Raw genomic sequence first — 17,319 nt, forward strand, 5'->3', positions numbered from 1 at the left:
TAATTTAAACTGCGCAGTTGTCTATGTACTATGCACATTTGATTTGAACTGCTAATGTATCTTGAATTCAACCAATCTGTAATTGCGCGAGACAATCATTTCGACTGAGCATCCTGCAGGGCTAAGTTGGAAACGTCTTAAAATTCTGTACAAGAAAACGAATCTTCAGTGGACACACAAATAAAAGTGGAAAATTGATGGTTGAGGAGTTCTAAAGATTAACTGACTGAGACGAGTTGCTCGAGAAGTTCCAGCTCACGAGCGGGAATGAATTCAGGTACTTTGCATGATTTTTTACACAAGGAGCTTCCTTAATTTCCCCTGGTACCATTGCATGCACTTTTCGATGCAGCTCTGTCATTGGTCGAGTTAGGGGAGGGGAAGATATCGGACGCCTATGGGCAGATGTTGGTGGAAGTAAAGAGGGAGTGGGAGGGTGAGCTGGGTTTGGTACTTGAGGGGGAGTGTGGAGTGAGACCCTTGACCTCCTCATGTGCGAGGTTAAGCCTGACCCAGTTCAAGATGGTGCACAGAGCTCACCTGACTAGGGCACACATGAGTGGGTTCTCCACGGGGGTGGAGGATAGGTGTGAGCTGTGCTCTAGGAGGCTGATGGACCATACAAAACATGTTTTGGTCTTGCCCCAAGCTTGATAGTTTCTGGGTCTCCTTTGTTGATACAATATCAGGCATTTTGGGCATTCAGTTTGAGCCATACCCATTGGTGGCCATTTGTGAAATACCGAACCTACCAGTGCTGCATGCGGGAGTGAGGGCAAATGACCTTGTCTTCATCTCGCTAATAGCCTGGAATTCAGCTTGGCTGGAGTCCCTCATGCTGCCGCCTATGGTCTCAACTCGGTTGAGGGACCTGATGGAATTTTTGCACCTTGAGACGATCAAATATACCATGAGGGGTTTGGTGGAAGAGTTTGACCCGAGGTGGCAGCCCTACATCTCCTCTTTCAGGGAACTGACTACTGCCCGCTGTTTGTTCTGGGTGGGGGATTTATCTTTTCATATCTTATTGTTTCTGTTTTCTCCATGGGGTGAGGAGGGAGGCGAGAGGGGGACTGGGGGATTGGGAGGGTGTACTTTTGCTGCCGTAAGGGGTTGGGATTTGTTGTATTGTTTTTTTTTTGTTACAATGAAAATTTTGTTTGAATAAAAATATTTTAAAAAAATAACTGGAACAGATCGTCTCAATGACAAAAGTCAATGGCACAGTGGTTAGCTCTGCTGCCTCACGGCGCCGAGGACCCGGGTTCCATCCCAGTCACGGGACACTGTCCGTGTGGAGTTTGTACATTATCCCCGTGTCTGTGTAGATGTATAGTCTAGGTGGATTGGCCACGCTAAATTGCCCCTTAACTGGAAAAAAAAATAATTGGGCACTCTAAATTTATTTTTAAAAATGTATAATTGGAAGAAAATAATTCTTAAAATGTGCAAAATTAACTCACATAGTCCAATACATTGTTTTAGGTTGCTGTCATTGGCAAAACAAGTGTAATGTTTCAGCAGGGATACGCACAGCTCTGCTTTTCCTGAATTCCTGACTGGGCAAAATCATTGCTGTCTCCTTAAAATTGACATTGCTGTCAAATATGATGCAGAATAACTGCACTTTGATACCGAGTGTTCTGAAACTGATGCACAAAATGCAAATAGGAGTGTTTGGGCCAGCAAATTCAATAATAGACATCAAAAATATGCAGAAACTTTAACTAACCCTGACCTGTGCAAACAGACCTATATTCGTTTGGACAAACTGGTCACAATCTGCAAGGGTCACTGTACTCTGTGTTTCTCTGGGCCTTGGTCTCAGAGCTGAATCACTCATCAAATGGTGGGAGCAATGCAGAGCTAGACAGGTTTGTGCAAAAAAAATCCTCCACAAGCTCGACTCTAAAGGCCTTAATAAACAGAAGAATTATTCAACCAATTTTCCACAAATGGACAAGAAGGAATTGGCTTTATCGGAGTTCTCACAGCATGACCGTCAAACACCCCCCCAAGAAGACGCGGTGAGTATTTTAGCAAAACATAACTGTAAACTCAGGTAAAACTGGAAGTGGTGTCGATGATTTGGGTAGTTGTTAATTGGAGAAGCTCTTTGGTGTTAGGGCTGGGCGGGTTCAATGGGGGAGGCCGCCGCAGCATGTTTGGAATCCAGAGATTTCAGCAGCATATCTGTCGGTGGTCTTTTTTTAAAAAAGTGAATCACTGAATTTGCACCTGACATCCAGGTTTCTTGACCAATTCGAGCGGTGGGGAGGGGGGATAATGACGCAGAGCCGTCAGTTTCGGTGTCACAGTTTAATGGAACACTGCCAGGGTCAGAATTGAAATGCAGCTGAAGCATCACGACAGGAGTTAGGAGCTGCACAGATAGAGAGGCTCGCTGTGGCAGGGTAGCACCACAATTCCCCGAGGCGTCCCTGGGCATTGCGTTGTAAGGGCTTGAGCTGGAACGCTAAGAGATAGATGCCAGGAGGAAGAAAGCGGCTGCAGTGAACAAGCAGGCACGACTAGAAGCGGCCGAGGTGGGTAGCAGCAGCAGCAGGAGTGTGTTGTTTATCTCTCCTGGATAAAGAGCCACAAGGGGTCCAGTGGTCTGATCAAAGGTGAGTGGCATACCGAATATAAACATGAGACTATCATCCTCCACATATTCTTCCATCCACTCACTCATTGCATCTTTCACACTCAAAAGGGGGGTGGTGGGGGGGGGGGATGATTTTCTGCCAGCTTTCGCTGAGGGCGAAAGTGGTGACACCGGTGGAAAATCTCGGCAGACCGGTTAAACGATGATGCACTATCAATTACGACGATACGAGAGTGTAATCGAGGCTTTATTACGCAGAGATGTGTAGCCTCCCGCAGCTGCTGCCAAAATGGCTGCAGCTCGGAGAGCTCACACGTTTATACTCCGCCTACTGGGCAGAGCCAGCAGGCAGGGATCTACCCCCGTACCTGTAGTACAGGAGCCTTACCGTAATACACCTCATTTACGATATATACAATACAACAGTGGTGACTACTACAAACGAGAAAGCTGATGGCCTGATCTTGTTCTGTGATTTTCCTCACCGGTGACTGAACAACGTTTACACCCAGAACGGGTGTGAGCCTCATTTAAATCTACTTGAATAACTTTACATGTATTTAGAGGACTTCCTCGCCACATGCCCCACCCCACATTAAGGATTCCCTGGTTGTGGTGTCTGGCCCCTTGAATTCCCTGCTTGTGGCGGCTGGTCCCTGGAAGGACCACATGAGCCGGAAAAAACAATCAGGGTCCAAGATCGATTCCGGACGCTGATTGGCAGCCATGAAGCGGCAAAACTCGGGAAGACCGTCCATTAACGTGAGGTGTTTCATTCTTAGCTGGTGAGCCAAAGTTATTACACTGCTCACCGAAGTCACCTCACATCAGCGAGATTTAAAATTGGTATTTAAAAATGTGTAGCAGTCTAGGGGAACCTGCCAGGGAAGCGGGACATGCCCATTGCCCCCTCACACCCTGGCACTGCCCCCTGCCACCGACAATGCCAGAGGGCACTGACAGGGGCCAGTGCTGGGATGGGCCCTCTGGGGCAATCAATGTGGAAGAGTTTAAACGTGTGTAGGCAGCGGGATTTGCCCTGGTGTTTGTGTGGGGGTTCAGCGGTTTGCCCCAGTGCTTGGGGAAGTGGTTGCCCCGGTGCCTTTGGGGAGGGGGGCTTGTTTCTCCTTATCTATATTGGGGTGGCAGTGTTGCCTGCAATCCAAGGGGTGGGGGGGATTGGGGGGGGGGGGGGGGGGGTGGCAGTATTTATTTCTGGACAGATTGGGGCACCCTTTAAAACATGACCGCAAAATCCACGGCTCCAGTTTTCTTGTTCACAGAGTGGAGAGAAAGCACGCTGTGCAGCTGGGCAGCTGAAGACCAGTCTTCCTGCCCCGGCCAACACTCTGCCAGAGGTTGCACATTTCTGTCCTTGCTGTAGGAAAGAGCACAGAACACCAGGTAGAGGCAGAAAACTGGACAGGATCCTCCCTCCAGTCCTCACCACCTTAAAAGCTGTGAGGTGAGGGAGATAAGTCAGGTCTCTGCTTGCCTGACCATTGGCGATGGGTTTGATTTGATTTATTATTGTCACGTGTATTAGTACACAGAGAAAAGAATGATTTCTTGCGTGCTACACGACACCGCATACCATACATAAGAAAGGAATGAGAGACTGCAGAATGTAATGTTACAGCCATAGCTAGGGTGCAGAGAATAGATCAATTTAATACGAGGTAGGTCCATTCAAAAGGGAAGAAGTTGTTCTTGAGTCGGTTGGTTCGTGACCTTAAACTTTTGTATCTTTTTCCTGATGGAAGAAAGTGGAAGAGAGTTTGTCCGGGGTGCATGGGATCCTTGATTAAGGTTGGCTGCCTTTCTGAGGCAGCGGGAAATGTTGACAGAGTCAATGGATGGGTGGCTGGTTTGCGTGATGGATTGGGTTACATTCACAACCTTTTTGGACGAGGTTCGATTTGTGCATGCGCAATGCACGTTTGCGCATGACGTCACTGACATGACGATGTCAGAATGTTGTGGACATGCCTACTTAAAGAAAAACTGTCCGGAAATTGAAAAAATGAGTTTTAAAGGCACAAACAGAGGTTTTTTATATCTCGCAAGGCAGAACCTGTGAAGGTCTATCCACTTTATTTGTGAATCATGATCACAAGTAGCATACAAGCTGTGCAGGACAAAAGTGAGACTGACAGATCTCAGCTGGACTGTACAAAAGAACATGACTATCAGAGTGAAACAATGAATGAATCAATTGAGAACACATCAATTGTGAACAACCTACAAGAAAATGGCACCTTGGAGAAGTTGACTCCAGATGAGAAGCACCAAGAGCTTAACGATACATCAGGCCATCCAGAAGGGACTGATGCCACAAAGCTCAACGATGCATCAGATCATCCACATGAACCTGCGATCATAAAGTGCAGCGAAACATCAGATAATACAAAGGACACTGATACTGAAAGGTTTGAAAATGAATCAAACATTCCAGAAGGAATGGATCTTGGGCGCCCAAAGAGAAACTACGGAACAGCTGTACATAAAGGTATCACTCTGAAACAACTGAACAGCACAGTCCAATGCAATGACAAGGAAGTGTTTGAACTCGCTGTCACACTTGACAGAACATACGGTATAATAATAATAATAATCACTTATTGTCACAAGGAGGCTTCAATGAAGTTACTGTGAAAAGCCCCTAGTCGCCACAGTCCGGCACCTGTTCGGGGAGGTCGATAGGAGAATTGAACCCGTGCGGCTGGCATTGTTCCGCATTACAAGCCAGCTGTGTAGCCCACTGTGCTAAACCAGCCCCTATAGCAAGCAATCCAGCTGGCAACACAGCAAGGTACTGCAGGCCAGTGTGTGAAACACAGCTACAGGTCGAGGTGAAACAGACAAATGCATGTGTAGACAATACAAAATTCACGCATAGTGGCACAAATGTCAGGAAGAAAAGAACATTGATGGGACAGAAAAGCTGTTATTCTACCAGTCGAGATGAGTTCGTATTTGCTCAATGACCATTAAACAAATCCGTTTTTAAGGGAAAGGACAGACAAAATCGACACCACAAGCACAGAAAAAAGACCAGGTCACACAACAAAAGTGGTTCAACCAGTCGAACATCTGATTGATTTGAGCTCATGACGTGTTGGTGCTTCAAAACACCACGAGTGAAGACTGAGTACAGACTCAATGGACTGTGAAAAGTTTATTTTTTAAATTGTTAACTACTGTACAATTTCAGTACTCAATTACATGTAAAGTACATACAATGCTGCTGACTTTACATATGTTTGTAGAAATCTCCAAGCATATTTGAGAAAAAAGGGGGATGTAATGATATGTATATTGACTGGGATGTAAAGAGTTAATGAGTTAATGATAATGCTTTTTACCTCCACAGAACAGTCATATATTTCGTGTGACTTTGGGGATTCTGGGATTAGATGATTAGGGGTTAAGAGTTAGGAGAGAGCTGGAAGAGGTTCAGGCACAGAGAGCAGCTGTATACTTGAGAGTTCTGAAAGTTAGAGATAGCATAATTTAATGCAATAACCTTCTACTTTAGGAATGTGAACAAATCTTAATTCACAGTGTAATAAATTTATAGTTTTGCTCGTTAACAAAGCTTTGTGTTCTTCATGACACACCCATACCCACTATTACACCCTCAGAGGTGAGAGCTGCCTTCTTGAAAGTGAATCCGCGCAAAGCGACGGGCCCCTACGGAGTCCCTGGACGAGCACTCTGAGCCTGCGCTGACCAGCTGGCGAGTGTATTCGCAGATATCTTCACCATCTCACTCCTCCGCTCTGAGGTCCCCACCTTCAAGAAGGCCACCATAATGCCAATACCAAAGAAGAACAAGGTAGCCTGTCTCAACGACTACCGACCAGTGGCCCTAACGTCTGTTATCATGAAATGCTTTAAGCGGCTCGTCATGAGACGGATCACTGCCAGCCTCCCAGGCTGACTCGATCCACTGCAGTTTGCCTATCACCGCAACTGGTCCATGGCAGATACTATCTCCCTTGCTCCACAATCAACATTCAAATCATGATATAAGTAGGTATTAAGCAGTGTTGGTCAACTCCACAATTTACAGGAGTGATAGAAATGAAAGGAAGCGGGAATTAGTAGCAATGTTAATTAGTAGAATTAACAAAGAATGAAATTAAAATCACCTAGTCAGATATCCTCTTAACATGCCACAGCTCAGAACAGAAGCCGCAGTCATTAAAGGACTTGAACTTCACATCAGGAGATCTAAGCTTCGAATCTGTGTCAGGCGCCTTACATAAACCAGATTTGTTTTGTATCCTATTAAAATTTAACATAGGTTAACCAACCTCACAACACAATGCAATTGAATTCACTGGACCTTTCAATGCACAGCAAAGGTGCAGTTAATTACCCAAGGGAAAGATTACCTCTGATCATCACGTGTCAGGGACATTGGGGATTTTCATCCTCGAGGCAGGTAGCAGGAGTTGGGAAAATTCCCAGCTTGGCCCAGCCGTCTCAGGAGGAAGTGCTGGCAAAGGCAGATTTCATTGCCGGGAAGTAGATGGGTGGGGGTTGGAGTGGGCTGAATTTGGTGCACGACCCGGAAACGTTGTCAGAGGCAGGAACAGGGACTTTTTTTCATTCATTCATGTGCTGTGGGTGTCGCTGGCTAGGCCAGCATTTATTGCCCATCCCTAATCGCCCCTTGAGAAGGTGGTGGTGAACTGCCTTCTTGAACCACTGCAGCCCATGCGGTGTAGATACACCCAATGTGCTGTTAGGCAGGGAGTTACAGGGTTTTGACCCAGTGACAGTGAAGGAACGGTGATATAATTCCAGGTCAGGATGGTGTGGTTTGGAGGGGAACTGTTTTGGCCCAGTTACAATAAGGACAGTAGAGAGGACAGCAGGCAGGCGGGTTGGGCCTCCCGAATCTATTATATTATTACTGGGCGGCGAATGCTGGAAAGGTGAGGAGCTGTATCAAAGGGGGCGACTCCCAGTGGGTTAGAATGGAGGAGAGTCTGTGCAGGGTGTCAGGGCTGAGGGCGTTGGCAACAGCGCCACTCCCGATGGCCCCAGGTAAATATTTGGGGAGTCCGGTGGTGGTGGCGATGTTGAAGATCTGGAGGCAGTTGAGGCAGCACTTTGTGGGCATGGTCAAGAGAGATGCCATTTAGGGGGAACCATAGGTTTGAGCCAGGGAAGTTGGATGGGAGTTTTCGGAGATGGGAGGACAGGAGAGTCAGGGTATTAAATAATTTGTTTCTGGGGGACTGTTTTGCGAGGCTGGAGGTGTTGGGGAAGAAATATGGCCTGTGGCAGGAGGAGGTATTTAGATATCTGCAGGTCAAAATTTTGCCAGGAAGGAGGTTCAGAGCTTCCCAATAGCGCCAGCCTCCACATTGCTGGAGGGGGTATTGACGGCAGGGTGAATGGAGAGGGGGGTGGTGTCGGCGATCTATGGGAAAATTTTGGGGGAGGACAAGGTATCATTGGAGGAGATTAAAGCGAAGTGGAAGGAAGAGTTGGGGGAGGGTATGGAGGAAGGGTTGTGGTGTGAGGTGCTCCGGAGGGGGAATGCCTCAACCTCGAGCGCAAAGTTGGGCTGATACAGTCGTATATAAGGGGCACCCCACGAGGGCTAGGATGAGACAACTCTTTGAGGGGGTGGAGGATGTGTGTGAGCGCTGTTGGAGGAGCCCTGCAAACCATGTTCACATGTTTTGGTCCTGTCCGAAACTGGAGGGGTATTGGAGGGAGGTCTTTAAGGTCACCTCGGGGGTTGTGCATGTAAGGTTTGAACCAGGGCCCTTGAAGCCATATTCAGGGTGTCAGACCAGCTTGGGCTGGAGGCAGGTGCGGAGGCAGATGTCTTAGCCTTCGCCCCACTTTGCCACACGAAGGCGGGTCCAGTTGGGGTAGAGATCAGCTTCTCCACCCTGCACCTCGGCTTGACGCAGGGACCTACTGGAATTTCTAACACTCGAGAAGATGAAGTTTGAGCTGAGTGGGAGGGTGTAAGGGTTCTACAATGCATGGGCATTGTTTATCCTGCACTTTCAAGATTTGGATGCCATCGAACATTAGACGGGGTTTAGAGAGGGGTGGTGTTGAGTGTATGGTTTATTGTTTACCATGTATGGGATGACCGTGGATTCTTTTTTTTCTTGTTTTGTATTTGGGATGTCGGGGGAGGTTTGGGTTTGTATGATGAAGTTGTTGGTTGCGAGATTGCTGTTGTATTTGTTATTGTTAGTTATCTTTTGTTGGGTGTATATTTGATAAAAATGAGGAGAATAAAAATATTCTTCAAAAAATCAATAATAAAAACATAAGGCCCTCTAGCTCTCACCTTCACGTTCTACCACTCTCCACACTCCCCCCATGCGCCATCCATGTCACCTCATGCCGCATGCCAAACCAAGGCACTTCACCCAACCTACATGGCCTATCCTGCCTCCAATGCAACGTTTTGGCTTTCTACACACCCCCAATGATATTTCATGACACAGGTCAAGCTATGATACTTCCATACCCATTGGTCCACTATACACTACATAAAGCCAATGAACCCGAGAGTGACAGTCGGAATTGCTTAAAAAAAAGTTTTAAAAAGACATTTGCTCATTATTTTCCAATGCATTAATAAAAAGTAATTTCACGCAGAACAAGAAAAGTGCCAATCATCCAGGCCATTTAAAGTATCAATAACAGAAACTGCAAGTACCTTAACATTCTTAAACTTGTCTAAATAAGCATTGTGAAATTGACAGCAGAAACTAGCAAGCTATCAATCAAACAACATTTTATCTGGGTCTCTGGTGTTTCAAGAGTAATGGGTGTCTGTGCTCTCAGTCAAGCCTACGTCTGGTTAGTGGTGTCTTAGCTTGGCATAGGGTGCATGAAGGACCATGGGGGTTGGGTGGAGTATGAGAACTTGGCATGGGGGCATGAGGCAGCCTGGGGTGGCAGCCTGATGCATAGATTGGCATGGGGGCATGAGGGACCATCAAGGTGGATGGAATACCTTACTTTGGCATGGGGAGCAAGAGGTGGACCTTTTAAAAAAAATTTAGAGTGCCCAATTCATTTTTTTTTCAATTAAGGGGCAATTTAGCGTGGCCAATCCACCTAGTTTACACATCTTTTGGGTTGTGGGGGCGAAACCCACACAAACACGGGGAGAATGAGCAAATTCCACACGGACAGTGACCCAGAGTCGGGATTGAACCTTGGACCTCAGCGCTGTGAGGCGGCAGTGCTAACCTACTGCGTTACCGTGCTGCCCTATGAGGTGGACCTTTTGAACTCACCTTTTTTTTTTATAAATTTAAATTACCCAATTATTTTTTCCAATTAAGGGGCAATTTAGCGTGTCCAATCCACCTACTCTGCACATTTTTGGGTTGTGGGGGCGAAACCCACGCAGACACGGGGAGAATGTTCAAACTCCACACGGACAGTGACCCAGAGCCGGGATCGAACCTGGGACCTCAGCGCCGTGAGGCGGTTGTGCTAACCACTAGGCCACCGTGCTGCCTTTGAACTCACCTTTTAAAAGGTCCCCTCGTGCAGACTGTAGTTCATGACTCCTCTGAGGGGCTGTGAATCAAGTACTATGCTGATTTATCAGCCAAGAATTTGCAGCATGGTTGTGGAGTGGGACTTGACCGTGCAATCTTCAGATTCAGAGGGGAGAGTGATAATAAGATGCAGGAATTCCCCATGCCATGTTTCCAATGAAGGAGGTTTCCATTAAATCTGGTGTCTGGTACACACTGAGCTCTCACACTTGTACATTATATTCTTAGGGAAAAATATTTCCTCCACCTCTTTAAGGTCCCCGTACAAGATGACCCAAATAAACGGCCTGACAATGATCTGCACTCAACATTCCTCTGGAATAAGCTACTGCAAGGTGTCCAATTTTTTGCCTGGTTGATATATTTTACCTTACATATTATTTACCAGTGGTGAAGCAATGAGATTGAAAGCAGGACAAAGACAGGGAGCTTGCAAAGTGGCTTGACATCTATCAGGGAATTCCAAATTGATATGGCATCAGGCCATCCTCCTGACTGAGTACTTTTTACATTCTGTCACCTCTTGGACATTGAGAGAATAGCACTGGTTTCAAATTGAAGATTTGACTCATGACAGAACTAGAGAATGTTCCAGCACAAATACAGGCCACTCGTCCTGTCAAATCTGTGTTTTTATGCCCATGTAGATGAATTCTACACTCCTCAATTCACATGCGTTCTACTATCCCGTGGGGTATAATATCCCTTTCTGCATTCTGTAACTTCCCAATACCCACCCAATCTAATCCCACTCTCCTACTCACTCCCCAATACTCTATAATAACCCACCCAGTCTAATCCCACTCTCCTACTCACTCCCCATACTCTATAATAACCCACCCAGTCTAGTCCCACTCTCCTACTCACTCCCCAGTACTCTATAATAACCCATCCAGTCTAATCCCACTCTCCTACTCACTCCCCAATACTATATAATAACCCACCCACTCTAATCCCACTCTCCTACTCACTCCCCAATACTATATAATAACCCACCCACTCTAATCCCACTCTCCTACTCACTCCCCAATAATCTATCATAACCCATCCAGTCTAATCCCACTCTCCTACTCACTCCCCAATACTCTATAATAACCCACCCACTCTAATTCCACTCTCCTACTCACTCCCCAATACTCTATAATAACCCACCCAGTCTAATCCCACTCTCCTACTCACTCCCCAATACTCTATAATAACCCACCCAGTCTAATCCCACTCTCCTACTCACTCCCCAATACTTCATAATACCCCCACTCAGTCTAATCCCACTCTCCTACTCACTCCCCAATACTCTATAATACTCCCACCCACTCTAATCCCACTCTCCTACTCACTCCTCAATACTCCATAATAACCCACCCATCTAATCCCACTCTCCTACTCACTCCCCAATACTTCATGATACCCCCACCCAGTCTAATCCCACTCTCCTACTCACTCCCCATATCATGGGTGCTATGTCTTTTCATCCGACGTCACTTCGTCCAACGTCACTTCGTCCACGTCTTTTGGTCCTATGTCTTTTTGTCCGCACGTCTTTTGGTCCAACGTCTTTTTGTCCAATTACAAATAAACTCCGTAGAAAACCAGGTATAATATCTTCAATGATAGATTCACAGAACTAATAATTTATTATGAGAATTTTATTGATAAAATGCAAGTAAAATACAGTTGAAAAATGTATTTAAAAAATCTAAAAGTTTACTAATTACTTAAAATTCCCGAAAGTGATAAGATATCACTTAAAATTGATGCAAATTATATGCAACATTCCTCAAAAAATCAATTTTTGTTGTTGAATCATATTCAGTGACCAATCTTTTGAGGCGTTCAGTTATTTTTTTATATCGCGTACATGAAGTCGACTGATCTCCCCGAAGAATTTGAGTCTTTTTGCCTATTATGAACCCTTCCTCTTCCTTCAGAGTTTTGATTAACCTCCAAATATTCAAATGAGCTCCACCCGCCGAAAGCTTTATCGCAGAATGAAACCCCTCAGCAGCATTATTTGTTCTCGGTAGATCTTGTAGAACACGCTGATTAACATTCCATACAGCTGTCGGGAATGTAGGTGGTTCTCTCCTTCGTCTAGCACCACATCCTCTCACAATGCCTATGTAAGTCAAGTCGAAGTAAACAATGAATTCAGCAGGTATTTCTTCATCGTCTATCAAATCTTCATAAGCCTCTTCGACATCTTCAACGGGGAGGAAAGCTAATGCTGAAAAACATCGAATTTTAAGACAGAATTCAGAGTCTGTGTTGTATTTTTCTTTGAGGCCTAAATCTGTAATTTTTCGAAACACTGATTGGCTCAAATGAAACAAACATGCCACGACAGATGAATTAAGGAATGATGAATGAATTGCCTTGTGAACTGCAACTTCAAAATCTGCCATGATATCAAGCGGATCTGCATTAGGTTGCATAATTTTCAATTGGTCAAAAAATAATTCGTATGTCTGCTTTCCTTTATTCGGCAGTAATGCAAAGACCCGTGGAAAACTGCTACCTTTAACTTGTACATGAATGCAGAACAGTTGAAACCACTGTTGTGGCACAATCTTGAATGTTCCATCACATGCCCAATGACGATATGATGCTAAATCCTGAAGAGCACTTTCTGATGCGAATACGAGTAAGCGCTGTTGATCCTCGGCGCCCGAATCGTATCTCAGAAACTGTTCACCATTTTCAAATTTACAATATTCGTCAGGTATTTCAAAACCGTGTCTAGCCGCTGGATTAAGAAAGAGAACGATAATAACTATCCTTTAATGAGGCTCGTTAAAGGAAAGAGACCGGTAATAAAAATCCTTTATTACATATTATACCTTGCTTTGTGCATTAGTGAAGATATTATACCTTGATTTCTATTTGCAATTGGACAACAATTGGACAATTGTTACAATTGGACAAGTTACAAAAAGTCTTTGACAAAAAAAAAATAATCGGACAAAAAGACGTAGGACCAAAAGACGTGCGGACAAAAGACATTGGACCAAAAGACGTGGACGAAGTGTCGTTGGACGAAGTGACATCGGACGAAAAGACGCGACATGTTCTATAATAACCCACCCAATCTAATTCCACTCCTACTCACTCCCCAATACTCTATAATAACCCACCCACTCTAATCCCACTCTCCTAATCACTCCCCAATACTTCATAATACCTCCATCCAGTCTAATCCCACTCTCCTACTCACTTCCCAATACTCTATAATAACCCATCCAGTCTAATCCCACTCTCCTACTGATTTTCCAATTCTCTATAATAACCCTCCCACTCTCCTACTCACTCCCCAATACTCTATAATAACCCACCCAGTCTTATCCCACTCTTCTACTCACTCCCCAATACTCTATAATAATCCACCCGGTCTAATCCCACTCTCCTACTCACTCCCCAATACTCTATAATAACCCCACCCAGTCTAATCCCATTCTCCTGCTCACTCCCCAATACTCTATAATAACCCATCCAGTCTAATCCCACTCTCCTACTCACTCTCCAACCCTTTATAATACTCCCCTTGTCTAATCCCACTCTCCTACTCACTCGCCAATACTCAATAATACCCCCACCCAGTCTAAACCCAGTCTCCTACTCACTCTCCAATATTCTATAATACCCCAACCCAGTCTAATACCACTCTGCTACTCACTCTCCAAGACTGTAATGGCTCGACCCAGTCTCCTACTCACTCCCAATACTCGATAATACCCCCACCCTCTCTAATTCCACTCTCCTACTCACTCCTGTAAGGGTCTCTCCTGTTTGATTCCTGTTTATTCCCTTATTTTCCCATTCTTTTATTTAACTATTACCATTTCAATCCACGAATGAGTAATGAACCTGTGACTTTAATGCAGCCTGTGTCTTTAAGGCAAAGAAACAGTCTATGCATAGCCTTCATTTCAAACAAGCAGATTCCAGAAGGCTGTCCATGTTAGACTGACATCAGTGATGATTCAGATTTGATTGACGTGGATGGTTGCCAATGAATTGGTTCAAATGTCTGTGCCCTGCCCGATGGCTAGTGGTGATTGCTTCTGGTCCCACTGAGATGTTGGCCCGAATTTTCCGCTCCCATTCTTTTCAGGTGGGTTTTGTGGCGGGAGGGGAAAATCTCGCGAGGGGCCCAAATCGCACTTTGTAAAGGTGCAACACGACTTTCCCCACCACCAGTGATGTAATGGGATTGCTGACATTGAGCGCCGAATCATCAGCCCTCACCCTGTACTTCCATTCACGTTGGCGTGAGGGAAGACAACCTGAATCACGACTGCTCTCCCACAGCCTGCCCCTGGCAAGCAGATATCCTAAAGGATCTCAGGTGAGTACTTCGCTCAGGGGGGAGAGGGGGCAGTTCCGGGGCAGTGTCAAGGAGGTTGGGTGGGAGAGGGGAAGGGGTCCGTGTGAACCTTTGTGCACTGCGGTGGCGTTTAAAAATGGTGACCCCCAGCTTCAAAAAATTACGTTGCTGGCGGAACGGACTCCCGCAGCATGAGCCACTTTTTTTTTACTAGGTGTGAGGATGATATGGCAGAGAAACCTGCTGTTGATGCCGACAGCGACAACGCAACTTTTCCTGCCCACTATCGGCCTTTGCTGACATTCGGGAAAATTCTGCCCCGAGTCTCTCAAAAACAACCCTCATCTCTGGCAACACCCATCTTTTGCAGTACCGAGAAAGGTATTCCTCCTGAAATGAAAAATGAAAATCGCTTATTGTCACAAGTAGGCTTCAAATGAAGTTACTGTGAAAAGCCCCTAGTCGCCACATTCCAGCCCCTGTTCAGGGAGGCTGGTACGGGAATTGAACCGCGCTGCTGGCCTGCCTTGATCTGCTTTCAAAGCCAGCGATTTAGCCCAGTGTGCTAAACCAGCCCCTAAAATGGGATGTTCAAAATTGTACGCAATGCAACCTTAGATTTTACACGTAACTTGCATAACACCGAGCTTGTTCATCTCTGAATAGAAATGCAAACAGAGGCAACAAAGTTTTGTCAACCTTGATGAGGCTAATGATCCAGTGATTTACGAAGGATTGTGACTCACAGGCCGCAATTCAGCGGCCTCATCGCGCCCGACTTTGTGTCGGGACATGGCGTTGGATCTCGTGAGAGGCCTCTCGTGAGCTTCGTGATGCTCAAAACATCTTTGTGAGCTGGATCTTGCCCTCGATGGGCGCGATCCAGGTCAGAAAATTTAAATCAGCCATACGGTTCATTGAAATACATTTTCCAGATTCACCTGGTGCAGGGCATTCACCGGCTGCGCCGCTTAGTACTGGTCCACACAAACATGAACCATACGAATGGCATGTGGGGGTCTCCCAGGCCATTGGAGACCTGCGAGTGATCGGAGACAGGGCAGGATGTCACCGTGGCTCTCCCCGACACTTGGACACCTTGGCACTGCCAGCATGGCATCCGGGCAGTGCCACCCAGGCACCCGTCAGTGCCATCCTGGCACTGCCAGGTTGCCGGGCAGGGAATGCCAGGGATTGTGCCTGTGGAGGGCCTTGCCAGGTTGGGGAGGGGTGAAGATGGTGAAGATGGCCCCAGGGTCCTCCCCAAGGTTGGGGAGGGTGAGGGGGGTCAAAAACAGGGGGGCCGGCCTGAAAGGGGGAGGGGGGAAAAAAATCAGGGCAGCCAGACAAAATGGTGCCCCGCCCTGCAAAGAAATCCATCGAAGTGTGGGCTCAGCAGAGGGAATTTCCCCAAGTTAAAAAAAGCAGCAAAGTGCCGTTGGATGGCGGAATGTTTCTCTGCCCTGCTGCTGCCGAGAAATACCCCTTTAAATGCGTCGTTCAGCAGACTCTAACTCAAATCTGCTAAATCGCGCCCACGGTGTTTCACTGCAAATTATTGTTTGTCTTACTACCCACCTTAGCCCCTGGTTCTGCAGAGTGACCCCGGCAGTATGGGTGCTCCCACCCCAGCGCCCCCACTCTCCCACCCCGCCACCCCCGCACCCCACCCTCTGCCATACCACGCCCCCAACCGGCCACCACCCGCTGGCGAGACATAATTTGGCCCACCGAACGACAACACCCACAGGGCATGGGACGCTCTGATCACCTCCAGGTTCACCGACCGGGCGGTGTGGCTACTGGCCAGGGGCAAGGACACCGCATCCCACCTGCACCCCCCCTCCCCAGCTGCCCCCCCATGCCTGCAACCCCCTCACTACCTGCCGCACTAAAGGATGAGGAGGGCCTTGCGTTGTCAGTAACGGCGGGTCTGGTCCATGGGATGGAGCATGATGATATCCTGCCCTGCGATGAACTCTGGTGCTTCGCATCATTTGACAACGTCTGACTCCTGCCCACGGTAGCACTTTCCACCATCCACCTTGGTGATCCCTGCATGTACAGTGGCCAATCCATCATAGTCCCATCAAATCCCCTGGGATGGGGAAGGGGGGGGGGGTCGGTGGGATTGGGGTGGGACACCGGAGCATTCTGAACTGCGGTCTCTGAGCCAAACCCACCCCCAACATCTACCCATTCCCTCCCCCTGCCGGGCCCCCGCCACGGCCAGCCCACCCCTCACACCCATCTGACAGAGCACTGAGTAACATTGTGCACAGGTGTTTAACGTGAAAACATATATACAGATTTATGCCCAAGTCCCTATCACTAAACTGCGCCCTGCATCCATGCCAACTTAACTAGTGTCTAATTTTCTGGCCTTACGGCTAATGCTACGTCTAGCTGGATCCCGAGATGGGGGGATGCAGCAGGAATCGAGGCTTACTGCTGTGAGAGTAGTGTGGGGATAAGAGTGACGTGAGGGTGAGAGTGAGAGTGGTGTGGGGGTGAGGGTGGTGTTGGGATATGGGTGGTGTTGGGATGAGGGTGGTGTCATAATATACACCAGTGTATCATGGTGCAGACACACACGCACTGATGGACACACAGTAGGACCAATCAACACGCACAACACCGCAGCCAATCACCAGTTAGGGCACACTCACTATAAAGTTACTCACTATAAAGACAGAGGGCATCAGTTTTCCCGCTCATTCGGGACGCAGCCTCTCAGAAAGGCAGAGTTTACAGCTTACAGCACAGATCTTCGCCATATGCTGAGTGCGTAGACTGGTTAGGATAGGCATAGGTCTTGAGTTTAATCT

The 17,319-nt window shown here is 47.0% G+C and overlaps 1 protein-coding gene across 2 annotated transcripts in view; it reads left to right on the forward strand.

The window, feature by feature from the left end:
• The first annotated feature begins 1,842 nt into the window (after nt 1-1,842).
• Nucleotides 1,843-17,319, forward strand: part of LOC119951662 (sodium- and chloride-dependent neutral and basic amino acid transporter B(0+)-like) — a 97,347-nt gene continuing 81,870 nt past the window's right edge. Inside the window, exon 1 of one of the 2 annotated variants that reach the window (XM_038774852.1) lies at nt 1,843-2,027. In XM_038774852.1, coding sequence (XP_038630780.1) covers nt 1,956-2,027 — 72 coding nt within the window. In that variant the 5' untranslated portion in view covers nt 1,843-1,955. Of the gene's footprint in view, nt 2,028-2,552; nt 2,628-17,319 lie in introns of those variants that run through there. The other variant, XM_038774853.1, reaches the window with a different exon arrangement.

Source organism: Scyliorhinus canicula, chromosome 17 (genome assembly GCF_902713615.1).
Source record: "Scyliorhinus canicula chromosome 17, sScyCan1.1, whole genome shotgun sequence".
NCBI lineage: Eukaryota > Metazoa > Chordata > Chondrichthyes > Carcharhiniformes > Scyliorhinidae > Scyliorhinus > Scyliorhinus canicula.